General features: G+C 39.9%; 1 protein-coding gene across 1 annotated transcript; it reads left to right on the plus strand.

The window, feature by feature from the left end:
• Positions 1–1,079: 1,079 nt before the first annotated feature.
• TEK (TEK tyrosine kinase, endothelial) lies at positions 1,080–16,604 on the plus strand (the record flags this gene model as incomplete). Its single annotated transcript, XM_010294320.1, has 5 exons — positions 1,080–1,137; positions 4,998–5,309; positions 10,612–10,722; positions 14,242–14,394; positions 16,473–16,604. Coding segments are annotated over exons 1-5 (766 nt in total), but the record flags the coding sequence as incomplete, so codon positions are not given.
• Between the last annotated feature and the right edge of the window lie 294 nt (positions 16,605–16,898).

Raw genomic sequence — 16,898 nt, forward strand, 5'->3', positions numbered from 1 at the left:
CTATTTTGCTAACTTAGTCATATTTCACTTGCATTATTTCCATCCTGATTATCTTCCAAATTGGCTAATGGGTTTATTAAAAAAAGAATCAATATAATTTACTCAGTACTTCACTAAGAATCAATCAAATGCTATACTTTTTCAGCAAAATTGTTTACATGATTGCCATTTGTATTCCTAAACAGATTAGTTAAATTCTTTTAATCTGGTCAGTGATTTTATACAGAAAAATGCAATCGAGGAGGGTACAGCTAAGCTTGTAACTACAAGACACAATGAGAAATACTGAGGTGCAGGCTATTTAGCAAGTTAGGTTTGTTCTGAATCAAAAACTTTTTCCTGCAAGCAGAGGGAGTGCTTAGTGTTGTTTTTTAAGAGACTTGAAGGAGGAGGGGTTGATGACTTGACAGTCTGGAACACAGGTTTCCATCAGTCTCAAAATTATGCTTACATCCTGCAGTGAGTGTTATATGCAGCTGGCTCTTTCACTCTCAGCATAACACCAAGCCTACACTAAGCACAGATTCTATTTTTCCTCTGCTAGTGTAGTATCTATATGCTTTACATTCATATTCCCAGAGAGTTAGTAGCAGAAATAATTTGTCTTCCAAGCAATAACAGTAAAAGAAATAAGAACTCCCTAAGCATTTCAAATTACATCACGTTTTATTCCCTTTGCTTCACCTGAGGAAAAAATTTCCACCTGAGGTGGAATTTCCTGGAATTTTCTGCCATCCCCTCTTCTCTTAAATGACTAGTACTTTAAAAATATTATTCTTTCCAATTACCTCTTACCACAGCTCTTCTTCTTCCTCTGCGATACTCCAAATGCCAAAGGAAGGAATTCCAACTCATAGTCACTCAAGCAATTAATAATAAAGTTCTACAAGTCCAAGGAAAATACATACCCCACTAGATTTGTAATGTCTAAATAATTTCTTTCCTTCCACTACTACTCAGTATTAATTAATAGCTAAAACATTTACTCAGGACTTTGCATTCTCAGTACACCTTGCAAATATGGACTAGTGATTAAATGCGTGTTTGGGGAGCAGTGGGTATGGTTATCCTTTACCCTGATGGAGCTGACCACGCTGGCGGCTCGCTATGGTCGAGGAACGTTAGCCAATCCTCAATGTTGAACACTTTTACAATTAACAGGAAGCTTTGCAAAGGCCTCATGTTAGGTAGAAATTGTCTTTAATATTTTCATGTTTTCCTAGGGACCAGACAAGTGTTAACAGTGTAAATCTGGAAGTTTTACAGAAAGGAACTTTCTGAGACAAAAGGAAAAATCATAACACTCTTCTGTTCTCATAAGGCTTGCTCTGTGTACTCATCTATGGCATTAAACTACCTCAGCTCAAGATTGATGCATTGCTTTATTCCCAAACTTGTGTCTAACACCAAATCCAATCTAGGGAAATGATGTTTTAAGTGTTATCAGAGACTTTCTTGCTCTTTGAGCAGACCTGTGTCTGGGATGTGTTCCAGGGAATTTCTGAGAGCTGTTTCTTCCAGCTGGTGCTGGCTAAGTTTTGCCGGTGCAGCACAGCCCGGCAGGCGTGATGACTCTGTGCCCGTATGCATGGCGGCTCGGTAGGGAATGCGAACACGCAGGGGCTGCAGAGACAGCGTGGTACACACTTATTCTCTGTTCAGCACCATTCCTCCAGGCGAATATGTACTAGAGAAGCTGTGAAAGATGTGGCTGGATATCACCCAGCAAGAGAGCCCACAGTCCTGTGGTTAAGAGTGGGCCAAGAGGAACTGCAAAGGTCTCCTTGCATTCACTTTGCCATCTGGGTTATAGTGGGTGTGCTGCTATTTAAACTTACTGCTTTAGTGGATGCTGTTTTCTCTGTGCTGGAAGGGCTCAAAGCACTGCACCACAATGACTGTGTGTCACAAACACTGGACAATAAATCCTCCCTGCATGGTATCTCCCACTTCCAGCATTAGCCTTCTGCAAGTGCTCTCTGTTCTCAAAATCTGTTTGCACACACAGCAAATTACCTTCCTGATAAGGTCAGTTCTTCGTGGACCAGGGCAGGAGTCAAAGGACATTTTCAAGGAAGCACAGAGGATTGTCACTGATACAGAGACAGGCTGTTTCCTGTCTGAATTTGTTGTGCTTTTCTCAGAGAGCTAAATCCTGTTGTCCTTATTTGGTCCTTACATACCTGAAATCTTCATTAACATCAAGGGTTAATCAACTAGGATTTGCCTAAGTTTTGCCAGACGAGGTAAATTCCTTATAGCAAGGACAGTTGGGTTACTTTAAGTTGCATTACCAGAAATAGATGCTGTAGGAATCCCTAAGCATAAAGCATATGTGCATTTTACACTTTTCTGGTGCTTTTTTTTTTTCCCCCCCACAGTCTGAGGGCAGCAACTCACGGTGGGGTCCAAGAAAGCCTTCCTATCACCTTGGAGGTCTTAGGCTGACTTTAAAATGCCAATCCTGCTAGATTCTGAGTTGAACGAGTGAGTTGCCTTCAAGTCAGTGTGCTGCTAGGGTGCTTATTTTTTTTCCAAATGCACCTAAAGCATAACTTTTCTTCTTGCAAAACTTTCACTTGGCTACATTTTAATTTCTGCTTGCAATATATTCCAGCTGTGAAACCTTAGCTGCCAGATCATGCTTGGCATATGATTCAATACTTATGCATGGATGTTTCTCCCTTTTAGACACAGAAAGGCCTTGTAGCATTTTTGGAGGAAGACATGTAACTCCGTCTGTGCCCCGTCTGCTTCATGCAGGTGTCTGCCTTATGACAAAATACAGTTATGATCTATATTTAGACAATCCATCCATCAGTGGCTAGATTTTGATTCATCTGGAATAATGACAAGTGTAAATAAGCAATAGACCTGAGCTATGGTTTTTCTACACCTTGATTACATGATTTGTACTACTACAATGAAACAAGAAAGTATGCAGCAAATGCCCTGAATCTCATATGATATTGCTTTGCTATGCCCTGCATAGGGATCTAAAGCAACATGAAAGCTAGTCCTCAAAACTCAGGCTTCTCCTACTGTTTTTTCTTAGTCTATTAAAAGGTTGAGATGCAGAGAAGGGGAAAAAGGTGTTGTTTTCACCTTTCAATCTGTGTGGGAAATCAGAGGAACAGAGAAATGGAACTGGACACCTGGATGAGCAGCCACCCTCTGAAGGACCCCAGCAACTTGGGCCCATATCTCCATACTGGAAAGAGAGTTATAGCTCTGTGCCCTGTGGATTCTGGGCAGAAACATCAAAATATTTCAGTTCTGATCTGCAGAACAGATAATCACATCAAGTCATGGAGTTTGGATCCAAATTTGGTTCTGAGTTTCACAAAAGTTTGCAGAAATTAGGATCTTGCGATTTATGATTTTAAGAATAACTCCACCTGGCATGTGATCCTTGCTGATATAAACTGAAGGCCTCTGCTCTCAATGTTGGTGACTGCTGAATTACATCTGCCTTCAGCTGATGCATCAGACCCATAGTAAGAGCAAAATGTTCCCGATACAAAAGTAACAATGTTGAGATGAGTGCACAAGTCTGGCCTCATTCCTATCACATACTTCCTCAACTTTGCCCAAAGGATTTACTTTTGTAACGTGCAGCAGGGTGAATTGACTTCGCTGACCCGCACCTCTATGCAATATTTACTTTAGCAGCTGTTGCATCCTTTCCAGAAGTTTCATTTCTCCATTATGTAACTACAGGTTATCTGGGCTGGCACGTTGAAGGGTGGTAGCTGTGGCAGCCTGGCTGGGTGTGGTGAGTGTCAGTGTCCTGTCAAGATACTTCAGTCCCCAGGGTGGTTGCTGGCATTGAGAGCAGAGGAGGACCTCCTCCCTTGGCCGCGAGCACGACAGAGACACACGCAAAGACTGCAGTCAGCACTAAGGCTTTTTGACCTCCCTTATCTAAGACTATGCCTCTTCCTTCCAATCAGAGAAATATTTGGAAGCTGAGTGGCTCTAAATATTGGGTCTCCACAAAATATACTCGTATCCAAAGCAGGAAAATAGATGTGATGAATAAAAAAAATCAATTATTCTTCCTGTTTCAGCTGGAAAAAATGTTACTGTTTCCCTTCTCCTTACCCTGAATTTTAAAAGTAAAGGGAAACGCCTGTTATTTGCAAATTGTTGATTGTAGGAGAGCTATATTTTCCTCCTGCTATGCGCATTTGAACAACTCAATCTGTAGCACTCTGCCAGAGACTGGTTTAATCAGGCTTGTGTCTATCATTTTCAAAGAATTCCCATCTCATGTATTCCTGGCAATTCTGTTGATCAAAGGGAGCCATTTCGATTGATTGAAACCTAACCTCACAAAAAAATAGCTTTTCTAGTGTCGCCAACTTGTTCTTAGTTTCTGAGAAAGTTTCTTTGTGACGTGGTTTGTGCTGCTGTCTGTTGGGGCTTCAAAGGGTAAACCTGTGAATGATTATGAAATCATTAATTCAGGTACATAAAACAATGAAAAAAATACCCCAAGCGTTCAAATTACTACCAGTGTCTATAAAGGAAAGACATATCTGCTTTATATCAATTCATATATATTAAATCCATGTAAAGGACATAAAAGAAATATTATTAAACTGACAGCCTTACGATCTACTAACCCTGTTACCAGCAAAGCACCATACTTGACGCATTTGTGTACATGTCTAACTATCCAAGGTTCTATCTCCTTCTGCAACCCATGTTTTTCCTTGGGCTTCTGCAACAGCCTTTAAAAGAAATTCCACAAGTTTGCAAGGCTTACTTCCTCTTCTGAGAAGAACAAACTCCATCTGTGACATAAAAAGTAAATCCTAAACTCAGTGTGGCAGAGTAGTTAATCTACAGTCTTCCTAGTTTGCACAAAAGTTATGCAAGACACCAGCCAGAGAAACCCCGAGTACTGGGTGAAACGGCTTATCTGGTGATTTGATTTGCCACATACACAAACTCTGCAGTAAAATTTTTTCACTTGCTGCTTTTTTACTTAGGTAAAGTGGAAGCGGCTCTGGACCTCATCCTGATCAATTCATTCCCTCTGGTGGGCAACTCTGAGACATCACTTATCTGTATCACTTCCAAATGGCGTTCCCGTGAGTCTATCACAATAGACCGAGACCAGGAGGATGTGACAAACCAGCACAGGGAACCACTGGAAGTTAATGAAGACTCAAAGAGAGCAACAGCCAAAACAGTGGTGTGGAAGAGGGAACAGGCCAGTGAGACTATTGGAGCATATTACTGTGAAGGGAAACTCAAGGATGAGGTGACAAGGATACATACCATGAAGATGCCGCTGGGAGGTACTGTATGGTGGTCAGATCTGAATTTTGCATGCCACTGCTTGCAGACTGGCAGTTATTCCTGGTTGACACAAGTGGGCACAAACGTGGCTCCAGAGCAGGCAAGGCAGTCTGGAGTCAACAAAAATAGACTTGGCTCAAGCCCGTGGTTTTTTTCTAAAGTTCAGAGACAACTGGTTGATACTGGCTGCTAGTCATTTCCTCATGGAAGTTAGTCAGACATCTGTAGGTATTCTGCCTGTATCTGGCTACTGCCAGGAACACAAAGTCTGGTGGCAAAGGTAAGTACTACCCTTGCTGACCCCATGAAAGAACACATACGGTAACTCCTTCACTGGGTTTTTCACATCCCAAACCCTTTCTTTCTAGACATGCTTCCATTTTAAAGTGTTGACAGGTCTGAGATGTAGATAGCTAAACATTGCTATCTTTTTTTTTTTTTTTTTTTTTTTTTATAAATGGGCAACCTGAGCCTAGAAAATAACTGCCTGGCCTAAGGTTCAGTAAAATTACAGATTAGCAACATCAGATCTGCACTGTTTGTGTCAATATGAAAAAAAAAATCCAGGTCAACACCAGAAAGAAACTACAGAGAAGTTTTGCAACTCTTAGAGAGTTATTCACAAAAATCCACTGTGGATTTAACTGCTGACTTGGTTTTGGTTTTGAGGCTATGCACAGTATAAAAAGCAAATATGACAGGGAGACAATGGGATGAGAAGGTGGGATTTCCAAGGTCCAGCACTCTAGCCATTAAATTACATTTTGTTATGTGCAAAATTTCGCTTGTCTCTGGACGTCATTAGACCTCTGGGACAAGATCAAAACCAGAAATCACTAGAAATTCGAGAAAAGTGTAAGAAATTTTGGCTAACTTTCTGCAGCAAATCAGATTTTCAAAACTTCAGGCGATTTTTAGTAGACTTCACTGAATTGCTAGTGTTTTGTGTCATGGCAGCTGGTCTGTGAGGAGACTTGACACTTTCAATCTTTCTTTATAAAGTTTTAGTAAGAGTAATTATCATTGATGATATCTCCTGAAATCATATAGAAAATGTAGAAAAAAAGACTTTTCGTTTGTCTGAGCTACAGCTAATGTATATTTATTTCTCTTCGTTTGGGAACTTTAGAAGCAAGGTGGGCACGACAAGTGCATTTTTCTTTGGCTTATGTTTTCTCTGATCAAATGTGGTCTTTGAAGGGTTGGACTGGTCACCAAGAAAGTTCTGCAGCTGCAGGCTGGCAACTCCATTGTTTCAAAGGAGGCTGCAATGAGGAGGAGGAGATAAGATAACAGTCTATGGAAAGTCAATGTGACCCTGCCTGTGGCAGAATGCCAGTGAGCTAAGCACATCTCTGGCTGTCATGTAGAGCAACCTCCACGAGTGGAAGAGTGTCTTCTGAATCAATCAGTTTTTTGCACTTGGTATCTGTGGACCTAGGAGCAGAGAATTTAAAGTAATCAAGCTTTGAGTGTTTCCTGTGTGACAGGAGTTGTTCTAACCAGAAATAACACAGCATTCATGCCAGTGGTCGGTAGCTTTCTTTGAATCATGTCTGGGTTTGAATCCATTTCTCAGATTTGCTCTGCCAAAGCTTTCACTGACAAAATTTCAGTTGGCAACTCGTCAGTGAACACATATAATCTAATCAGGCTAGATGGGTGAGAAAGAGGCACGACAGAAATTCTCAAAGCTATTAAAGTGCACAGAAAGAGGAAGAAGAGGTCAGTGAAGGACTGTGAGGTCTGGCAAAGCATCTGTAGTTGGAAAACAGACCTTTTTCCCCTTTACTGTTGTCTGAATAATTTTTAAAGGCAGAGTGTGTTTTTCAACACCGAAAATTGAGCAGGAGTGGAAATGTGCAGTTTACCATCAAGGACACAAAAGGCATGGGAAGGAACAGGACTTCTGAAAATCCAGACACTGTTTTGCAGCCTCAGGGCAAGAAGCTGCTGAAACACTTCACTAAGCGTTAGTCATTTGGGTAGCCCCACTGACTTTAGTGGGAACTGTCATCTGCCTGATTACGTACCTATTATCAGATATAAAGATACAGTAAAGATTTTTTGCTGTATAATGCAGCAAGATAACAGGTTCATTTTCCAGTTTTACTCTACACGTGATATTCTGAAAGTAACAAGTCCGCTCTGAATTCTTTATATTTTAGTGTTATCGTTACACGTGTAATATTCATACATGCAACGAGAAGGAACAGATTATGGTTTAGGTATATATGAGGAGTAATGCTTACACCACATACAGCACACATATCTACAATAGAACACTATATAGCCTGTTCTGCATCTAGTCAAATATAACTTATGCAATTTCTCTGCACAATGAATGTGTAATTTTCATATATACGATTGAGATTCCCCCACAGAAACTCTCTAGAGCAGGCAAAGGGACAATGATGGAAATGCTAGCAACAGAGCATTATGGCACTTGCCCTGCCAGTCAGTTCATTATGTCTCTATAAGGAATTGGCACACTTGAGATGTGAAATCATGAAATACAAGTCACAATCTAAAAATACGTTGGAACCAAGCCCACCAGGGAGTGTGGGTTCCTTTCCATTGCAACAATAATCTGAAGAAAAAATCCTGTGGCTAAGCTAAACAACATACAAAAAAAAGAAAATGTGAACACAAAAGTTTAATATCTTGTTAAAACAATTAGTAATGCCCCACTAAATTTGGTCCAAAAAACACTGCAACTAAAACAGGATCATTTGTAACTAGCAATTAATTTTGGGGAAAGCTGTTGAATTTTCTTTTCCTAAATAGATCATGATTTTCACCATGTGTTGGTTATTCATAAATAACTTCTAACTTGGGAGCTGACAGTAAGTTGGGACTGCTTTCAGTTTTTGTTTGCCTATTTAATGAGAATTTATTTCATTATTCTATATTAGAATTCCTTGTTTCACTAAGGTATAAATTCAGATACCAGGGCCTAGGTAACATGGCAAATGCACAATAGATCCCCATGCATGTTCTTAGTGTCATGCAGGAAGAGTCTTGCTGAAATCAATTGGATAGCACTTACAAAGGAATAAAAACATGGGGCAGAGGTTCAGAGCACAAACACTAGAACTACACAGGAGATGGAAATTCCATTCTGCAAAGAATTGTGAGTTTTCAATAGTTGTCTTATTTCCAATCAGAAATAAAACATTAAAATGTCAAATTCTCAAGGAAATAAAATTCTGGGAGAGAGGTTGGCTATAGAAATATCTTCATTTTTACTCAATTGTTCTTTCTTTAATTTTACATCACATAACACAAACATTTTGATTTTTAATTAAAATGTCATTCTGAAATGGAAGTATTAAAACATTCTTTCCTCAAATATTGCAAGAATACTACCCTTTTTTTGCCCTCAGATTTTAGAAAATAATATTGTACTATTGAGGTACTAACACTGTTTCAGCCTCATACAAACTTTGATATAGCATCTACCTGCTTGTTTTTTACAGCTCTATTACATATATAACATAACAGAGAATTGGTTCATCATTTTTTCTCTGCTTTCTGATCCTATCTCTGTGTATTTCTTTGCCATCAAATTTCAGCCACAGACTCCAAATTTGTTTTGTGCAACGATTGGTATGAACCAAAGTATACTTTATTGACAGTTTTCTGAAAATGAACTGAAAAAAAAAGAGGCATGACTATAGATAAATGGCAATTATTTATGAATAAGTTGTCTCACATTTTGTACTAACTTGTGTATGTGCTCCTTAAGCAAAATCTTCCCTGTGAAAGAAATGTCATTTTAATACAAATGGAACCTGTGCAAATGCAGAGCCGACTAGGAGCATGAATGGCTCTTCAAGGACTCCTCGCAGCTGAGGCTCGGGTGGGTCTTTCTGTCGGAAAGGTCCCACTATCTTTGCTGGGGAGGCAGGTGGAAGCAGAACCGGGCTCCCAGGAGCTGAGCAAAAACAACATGCAGGACAAAGTTACCCAGGAGGAACTTGCACAGGAGGAAATCTAAGGCTAAACAGCCTCAAAAACAGAAAGAGAAAGGGGCAGGTGAAAACCAATGCCTCATTCCCCTGGGTGGTCTAAAAAGGAAAGTACAAAGGTGTAACATTCTCACTCATATAAAGAGCTGAATAGTTTGGAAATTAACTTTGCCTAATTTTAGAACAGTTTCAGTAATTTTTTTTTTTTTGCCATATGATGTATCAATGACAGTACAGCATAAAAACTCAGAGCTAAGAATGATCAGAAAACCTGAATTTGTCCTCAAAAAACTTCACAGCTTTCCCTTGAAATTTTCCAAATAAATGAAAGGAAACATCCTTAACTTCTAACTTGTTTCAAAGTAATATTGCAATTAAAACACTGGTTTAAAAACATACTATTTCTTCAGATTTTTCTGTCCCTTCCCCAATTATCTTCTGATCTTTTTTTTTCCACTAGTAATGATAAGGAAAAGGCAAAAATTTTGTGAAAATCCCTCTATCTAATCTACTACTTTCTTCTTTTTCTTAAATCAAGAACTAGAAACAAACGTATAAAAGTACTTTTCTGCTTAAACAGGAAAATTAATTTCAATTTCCCAGATGGAAAATTGAAAAATATCACCAATCTAGACAGTTCCTGCCACAAAATTTTTATTTTAATTAAGCCACATTTTCAGATGAGAATATTTTGGTAAAAGTACCACCGTCTGTCAATATGGTTTTTTTTCTTTTTCTTAGTGCAAGCCAACACTCTTAGTATTTATAGAGATTGTGGTGAACTAACCCAAGCAGAGACCTACTCTGTCTTACCACATCTCCCCCAGACCCTGCATGACTGTGGTTTCTTGAACTATGTTGACTGTTCTGCATCATGAAGCTTAAACAGAAAAGAAGGGAGTCACTGAGGGTATTTGTTTGCCAATGACAGCTTGTTCCCTACAGTACGTTTTCCAGTACTTTATCCAGTATGCTTTAAAAATGTCTCAAGGGATGAAGAAACTTGGGAAAGTGTTCTACAGCCAGATGGAGATCCTAGTTAGGAAGTGTTTCCAGTTACTCAGCCAAAATCCAATTTACTTTTTTTATTTCATGCCCCAGGTTCTAGTGGCAGTCTGTGTTTCAGGGTACAGGTGAGTCCCCTGTCTTTGCCAAAATACAGAGTTAAGGTTGCTGGTGGTAAAGAGTCAGTGTGTGCTCTGAAGACATTTAAATGTCAAACTCTGTGTCAGGGTCATGCTGTAAGCCATTCTCAGCTTTCAGCCCAGAGACCAAATGGAGACAATAGCTGGTGCTATTTACCCACACTTCTGTCCTGTTCTGTTTTCAGCCTCATTCCACCCAGTGGCATTAACTGTTACAGCAAATAAGGGAGAGCATGTGAATATTTCCTTCATCAGAATGGCAGCAAAAGAGGAAGATGCAGTGATCTACAAAAATGGTAATTAACCTTTCTCTCTCATCTTTTCTCTTCCTGCTATCATTGCCTTAGCCAAGTGCCACATAACTGTGCTGAAGTCATTGCTGATGATGCCCATGCTGTGCAACTGGAGCGGACGTAATTCCTCATGCAATTAGTGTTCCCTAAAGGACACATTTGCCATATCCAATATATAGAGCTGACGTGTTTCTCTCTTCCACCAGAATGCCAAATCCTCTCTTTATACCTTTGCTTTTTTTCTCATTTCCCTTTTTTTTTCTTTTTTTTTTGCTTTGCCACTCTAAAGGTCTAGTTATTGCATCTTTTGTTGCATTTCTACTGCTTTTCAAGTGCATACCTTTCCTCCTTCAAATGGCTTTTAGAGGCCATTTAGCTTCTATGATGCTCTTCAGGCTAAGAAATTAAGCACTAGTAATATGCTACTAGAAAGGCAAAACTGTCAACAAAAACTAATCCTTATTTCATTCAACTACAAAAATTAGTCAGTTTGTAAAATTTATGACACCAGCTTTTCTATGTAACATGCCACCTAAATCACATGTAACTCACTGTTTGAGCTGTGTGTTGCTACTGCTCGACACCTGAAAATATGTGCAGTTTGCTATCTGCCTCCTGTAGAAATGTAGTAAAATACCGGACACTAAAACTCACAGTGCCTTCAAACTTAATCAGAATGTTAGAGCCCAATAAATTATAGTTGTGGAAAGCACACATAATGTCCTGGTCCATCTTTGTCTACTCATAGTCTAGCTTACAGTGAGCTACCAGCAAACTGGGTGTAAATAGAGCAGGATAAGGTAAGGAAGTGTCAGCACGCTGCAAAAGAACACATGCGGTGGGTCAGCCTCAACCCGTTACTGAATGCTTGGACCACTTCTCTACAGGCTGGAAGACAGAAATAGCCAAAAGGTGTCCTTTAAAAAGGCAATATGCAAAGCAGAGTTTCTTAAGGACCTGTTTCTTTGGTCGTCAGGGATTCAGCTATGGCAGTGCATGGTGCAGAAAGCTTGCCATCACTTGTCCTTTCAGGGTCCCCAGGGAAATTTTGTGATCTCCTGTCAGCATTTTCTCATACAAGAACCAGCTGATATATCAGAGCAGGAGTGCTTACATCATGGTGCTGCCTTAGCTGTGATTCCAACTGGAAATTTGTCAACGAGTCTCAAATTAACCATGACTCTGGACAGTAGGTCAAGTTCTCCATCTGCGATTGCAGCTGAAATAGCATCCCTGAGTATTCCTGATACAGCAGCTGACAAAGAAGTAAAAATACTTGTCCTCTTACATTTAACTGTTGCAGTCTTTCACTTCAGTGATTTAAAGTACCCTGCCCCCTTGTAGACCCTCACAAAGGCTTTCTAGAGAATTAAACTGTTCTGCTAAACAAGATTGCTCTAAGACATTGACGTAACATGTGCCATCTTGGAAAGCAAGCCACAAAAACAAACCTTGCTAACAGACTGTGAGCATAAGTTGCTGCCAAGTTTGTTTTGCAGTTTGTAACTCAAAAGATATGCAAAAAAAGCCCCACCGTTTCAGAAATAATTCCTTTAATTCTTTGCTCTTTTTCTTTGGCCCTGTTTTCTTGAAGAACTGTTATGTGTTGTCAGTTGTCATGGACTAAACTGACCCAAGATCTTTTTGCTATTTTGATTATGACCCTCAGCAAAGTTTTACATTTGTAGGGTGCCTGAAATTTGACTATAGTCAAATTGATAGTATGATAGCATGTATGATAATATCACAGACAATAAAGGTCCTGCCTGACGCTGTTTACCTTCTAAATTATTTCAGCAAAGTGAAAAAAATTATTACATTGTCAGTGTAACTGTAAGGGGATGTAGAAGGTAAAGGCATTTGATTTGTGGGAGTATAATCTGGTTAATGGTAATTTAACATGAAAGACTAAGACAAGAAACAAGAGAAGTAGTAAACAAACAGACACACAAGCCCTAAGGAGTAGCAGATGACAGAGAAAACACCAAAGGGCAGTGCTCTCCAGCTTCTAAGGGTCACTGAGGGAACAACACAAAGCTGTGAGCAGCTTCAGACAGAGCTTTGAGGTATTAGAAGCAGGGAGCAGGATTATCATGGGTCTCAGGGAGAAGAGCAAACTTATGGCATGATCGCGAGGGACTGTGAGCACGTGTGACATAATGGAAGAAGCATGGGAAAATGCGACAGGAGACAGGTAAAAGGTGCCTCTGGTCTGGCCAACCACTGCACTAAAGTTGTTCCAATCTTACTAAACTCTATTCTTAATTACTCTTCAACATAAGTGTGCTCTCTACCTGGTACGCATATGTATAATCTGCTAGTGACCTTCAGGCTGGGCTGGAGGGCACAACAGGTTTGACTCCTAGTAACTGGAAAACATGCCAGGGGTCAAAGGGGTTTGTATGTCTGGGGACTAAGTGCCTAAGGCCAGTTACGTCAGGGACCCATTTGCATGCGTGTGTGTGTGCATACATGTGTGACACTAGTGAACTTCAAGCCATGTTAACCAGCAAGTAGGGTAAGAGGTCTGAGAGCCAGCTATTAGAGAGGCTGTAGGTCCAGGACAGCTAAGACCCAGTTTTGGGTGTGTAAGAATATATAGTGAGTGTAAGATCTACGGAGTACACGATCTGCCAGCAAACCTGACTAGCTGGCAAGTGAAATAGGATTGGGCTGTCTGGGTTGTTCGTGTGTATGTGAGTCCTGTGTGCATGTGCGGTACCTGTAATGGCACAGATCTACTGTGTGGGTCTGTCGGTGGCTGGCTTTGTCGGTACAGTGTGTATGAGCGTGTGTATGTGTGTTTTGGTGATAGCTGGCGGGACCTGCCATTAGCCAACTGCAGCAGCCTTGCTCTAACAAAATGGAATTGAAGGACTCCCAGGGGCCCTGAAGCCCACTGGATGCAGTTTCTCTTTCATAGCAACTGTTGTTAATTGGTGATCCAGAGGGATGGGAGAAGATTACCTTACTTAGCAAGCATGTATGTTCAACTACAGCAAGCCTAGCATAACACAGATAAGCTCCCTTGATGAAAAAAAAAAATAGAAGAGACAGAAAAATGTTAAGTCTGGGAAGAAAAGATAAAACTGTGCTGTGTTCTTCCTGCTTCAGTCTGCTAAGTAAATCTTTGTGCTACTCAGATTAAATAGGGCCTGGTTGGCATTTGCAATTTGACTCCTTCCAGCCACACTAGGCTCCTTACAGATCATCACACCTCACTTCAGGAAAGTCCAAGAAACAAAATGAACACTTTTAACAACTAGACTCCTACCAACATTCCTGTAAAGCAACACTGAACACTAAGTTGTTTGTCCCGTTCATCTACTGAATCTCCTCAAGATCTAGCTTCCTTTTTACTTGCACCTCTCCAATTAGCAAAAACTAAAGTGTAGCTAAAGAGCTGCCAGCAAATTCATAACTACTAAATAGATTCTGCTGCTTAGCTCATCCCAACTGTCCTTCCTCAGTAACCAGTGCAAACTCACTTCTGCTTGTTGTATCTGTGTGCTCCTTCCCCAGGTTCCTTCATCCACTCTGTGCCCAGGCATGAGGTGCCGGGGGAGCTGGAAGTCTCCTATCCTCAAGTTCAACCACAGGATGCAGGGGTTTACTCTGCCAGATATATAGGAGGAAACCTCTTTACTTCTGCTTACACAAGGCTTATTGTAAGACGTAAGTTCCATTAATGTGTGCTGATGATTAATTCTTTAAAGTCACAATGAATCTGAAATGAGACTTATACTGTGCCCAAATAAGGGCCAAAATCTTTCTTGGCATAAGCTGCAATCAGATTATGTCAGAAGAAATTTATTTCCCAGGGATCTTTGGTACAAGCTGATACTGATTTAAGCAGCTGAGAGAAAAAAATTTCAAATTTATGTTCAATTCATCTTAGGTATTGCCAGGACAGCTTGCTCTTTTCTCAGCATCTCAGCTATTCAAACACCAAGTGAGTATGGACAAAGAAGGTGGCACTGGGTCTCCCATGAATATGAGATGTGGGTCTGAGCACAAAATAGAAATTTTCAAATGTCTCTGTTCTCTATGGTGGGCTATATTCAAACCCCATTTATCCTATGATTTACCATCTTTAGCATACATTATTGTAATTCCACTAACTACACCAGCATTACATGACAGGACCAGTTTACAATACAGGTGGACTTTTGCCATTACATATTCTACATGCTGTGTAGCTCATGCTGCTATGTCCATTTTTATCAAGTATGAGTCTATTAACTTGGACAGAAATATGAAACCGATACTTAAAAATAAATAGCTGTTCAAGTATCTTACATTACGGACAAAATGTTTCTGAAGGTAAAACGTATTTTTCTTGTTAACATCCACAGGATACTTCCAGGAATAGTGTTCCAATATAATGCCCCAAATTTGGATTTTGAAGCTATTTCCACCTTACTAAATAAAATGTTCCAAGATCTGTTCTCTACTCTAGTGCCAAGATGCACAGCAGAAGGATTATCCATAAATTCTTCCCCATGCCTTGAAGTAGACTTTTGTCTTGCCCACCCTGCCTATTGGGAAAACTCCTGGAGCACAGTCAAGGAGAGTGGTAGGGAGAACACTAACAGTAAAGAGAATGGATGATTACATGCCCACTGCTCACACACATGCTCTGTCTTTCTTTGAATTAACGTTATAGAGACAGACTGATGATTTTTAGCAGGTTTTTTTTTTAAGTATCCATGCGTAGGAATTTCGTTCTGGGAGAAAGAAGAGAACGAGCTCCAAGTGCCATGTTGATTCATTAAATGCTTGCTGAGATCTGGTTAAGTGGACCCAAGTCTGGATTACCCAGATTTAGTGAGCCTGCCTCAGGACTTCCCAGTTTCTTAGCTTCTCAGCCCTAGCTTTACGCTGGAGGAAGGCATGAAGGTCAGTTTTTCTGATGTAAGAAACATTGTTACAAAACAAATACTGAAAAGTATTGAGTCTCTCAGCTCCCACCAATTCCAAAACCAGTTCAAAGAATTTTGCATCTTTGTAGGGTTAGATTAAGCATTTGCATGAAAAAGTCATATATACAGTATCAAAACCCTCGCTGGCAAGATTAACGGTAGCAGTATCATTTTAAATTATGATATTGGAAAGAAAATCATGACAGACATTAAAAAAACTCTGATTTCTCTTAGTCAGGTGTTCCAGAAACAGGTCACCAGTTGATTGGTCCTTGTTATAAAGACCCAGTGAAGACAGTAAAGAAACAACAGATGTGAATCTGGCCTAATGAACTTCCAAGAAAAATATTGTTACAAAAAAACCCAAACACGACTTGTCAAATGCGGGCACAATGCCAGTGATACCAAGCTTGGTCCTGCTGGCTTACTACCAGTACAGCCAGCTTCAGGTGAAGACTGGACCTTTTGTAGGTCTCAGATCCTACAAGAATAAAAATCTTAAATACAACATCTTCGTCGACTTCCGAACTTACTCTTACAGACTAAAAAAATCTATCTCTAATTTCAAAAAAGGAAGATTTCTCCAGTTCCTTCTTTGAAGATGTTATGTAGTATTACTGTGTACTCTGCAGCAATCCTGATCCAGAAATAGAGGACTTCCACAGTGAAAAAAGTGATTCTTTACATTAGGTCAGTTGGATGGGGTTTTGGCAGGTCCCTATGGATCATATTTTAATGTATTTTACTGTTTGTCTTAATTAAAAAAAATTTTACTACTTGATTGGTTACTGAATAAGAAGACAACAAATATGTCATATTTTTCCGTAAAAGGATGTGAAGCTCAGAAATGGGGCCCTTCCTGTAGCTCCCACTGCCCTTCCTGCACGAACAATGGCATTTGTCATGAAGATACTGGGGAATGCATCTGTCCTCCAGGTTTTATGGGAAAAACATGTGAGAAAGGTAAGCAAATATTATTTTCACAGATTGCTTATTAATTTGTTCTCAGTAGCAAATGTTGGCAGATTATTGAGGGAAGCACCAAATGGAGTAGCCTTGTTAGAGTCTTTATAGCTATAGCATTTACAGCTAGTGCTGGAGACAGGACAGTGTTGGGTGAGACGAACCCTGAATTAGTAAGGCTATTCTTGTAGTTGTGATTTAACTTCTCCCTCTCTTCTCCTAGCAGAGATTATATTGTTAGGGAAGATGAATGTTTCCAACTCTTTTTGATCAATATACACTTGGACAGTGTGC

This window comes from Phaethon lepturus, unplaced genomic scaffold (assembly GCF_000687285.1).
Source record: "Phaethon lepturus isolate BGI_N335 unplaced genomic scaffold, ASM68728v1 scaffold5289, whole genome shotgun sequence".
In the NCBI taxonomy this organism is placed as follows: Eukaryota; Metazoa; Chordata; class Aves; order Phaethontiformes; family Phaethontidae; genus Phaethon; species Phaethon lepturus.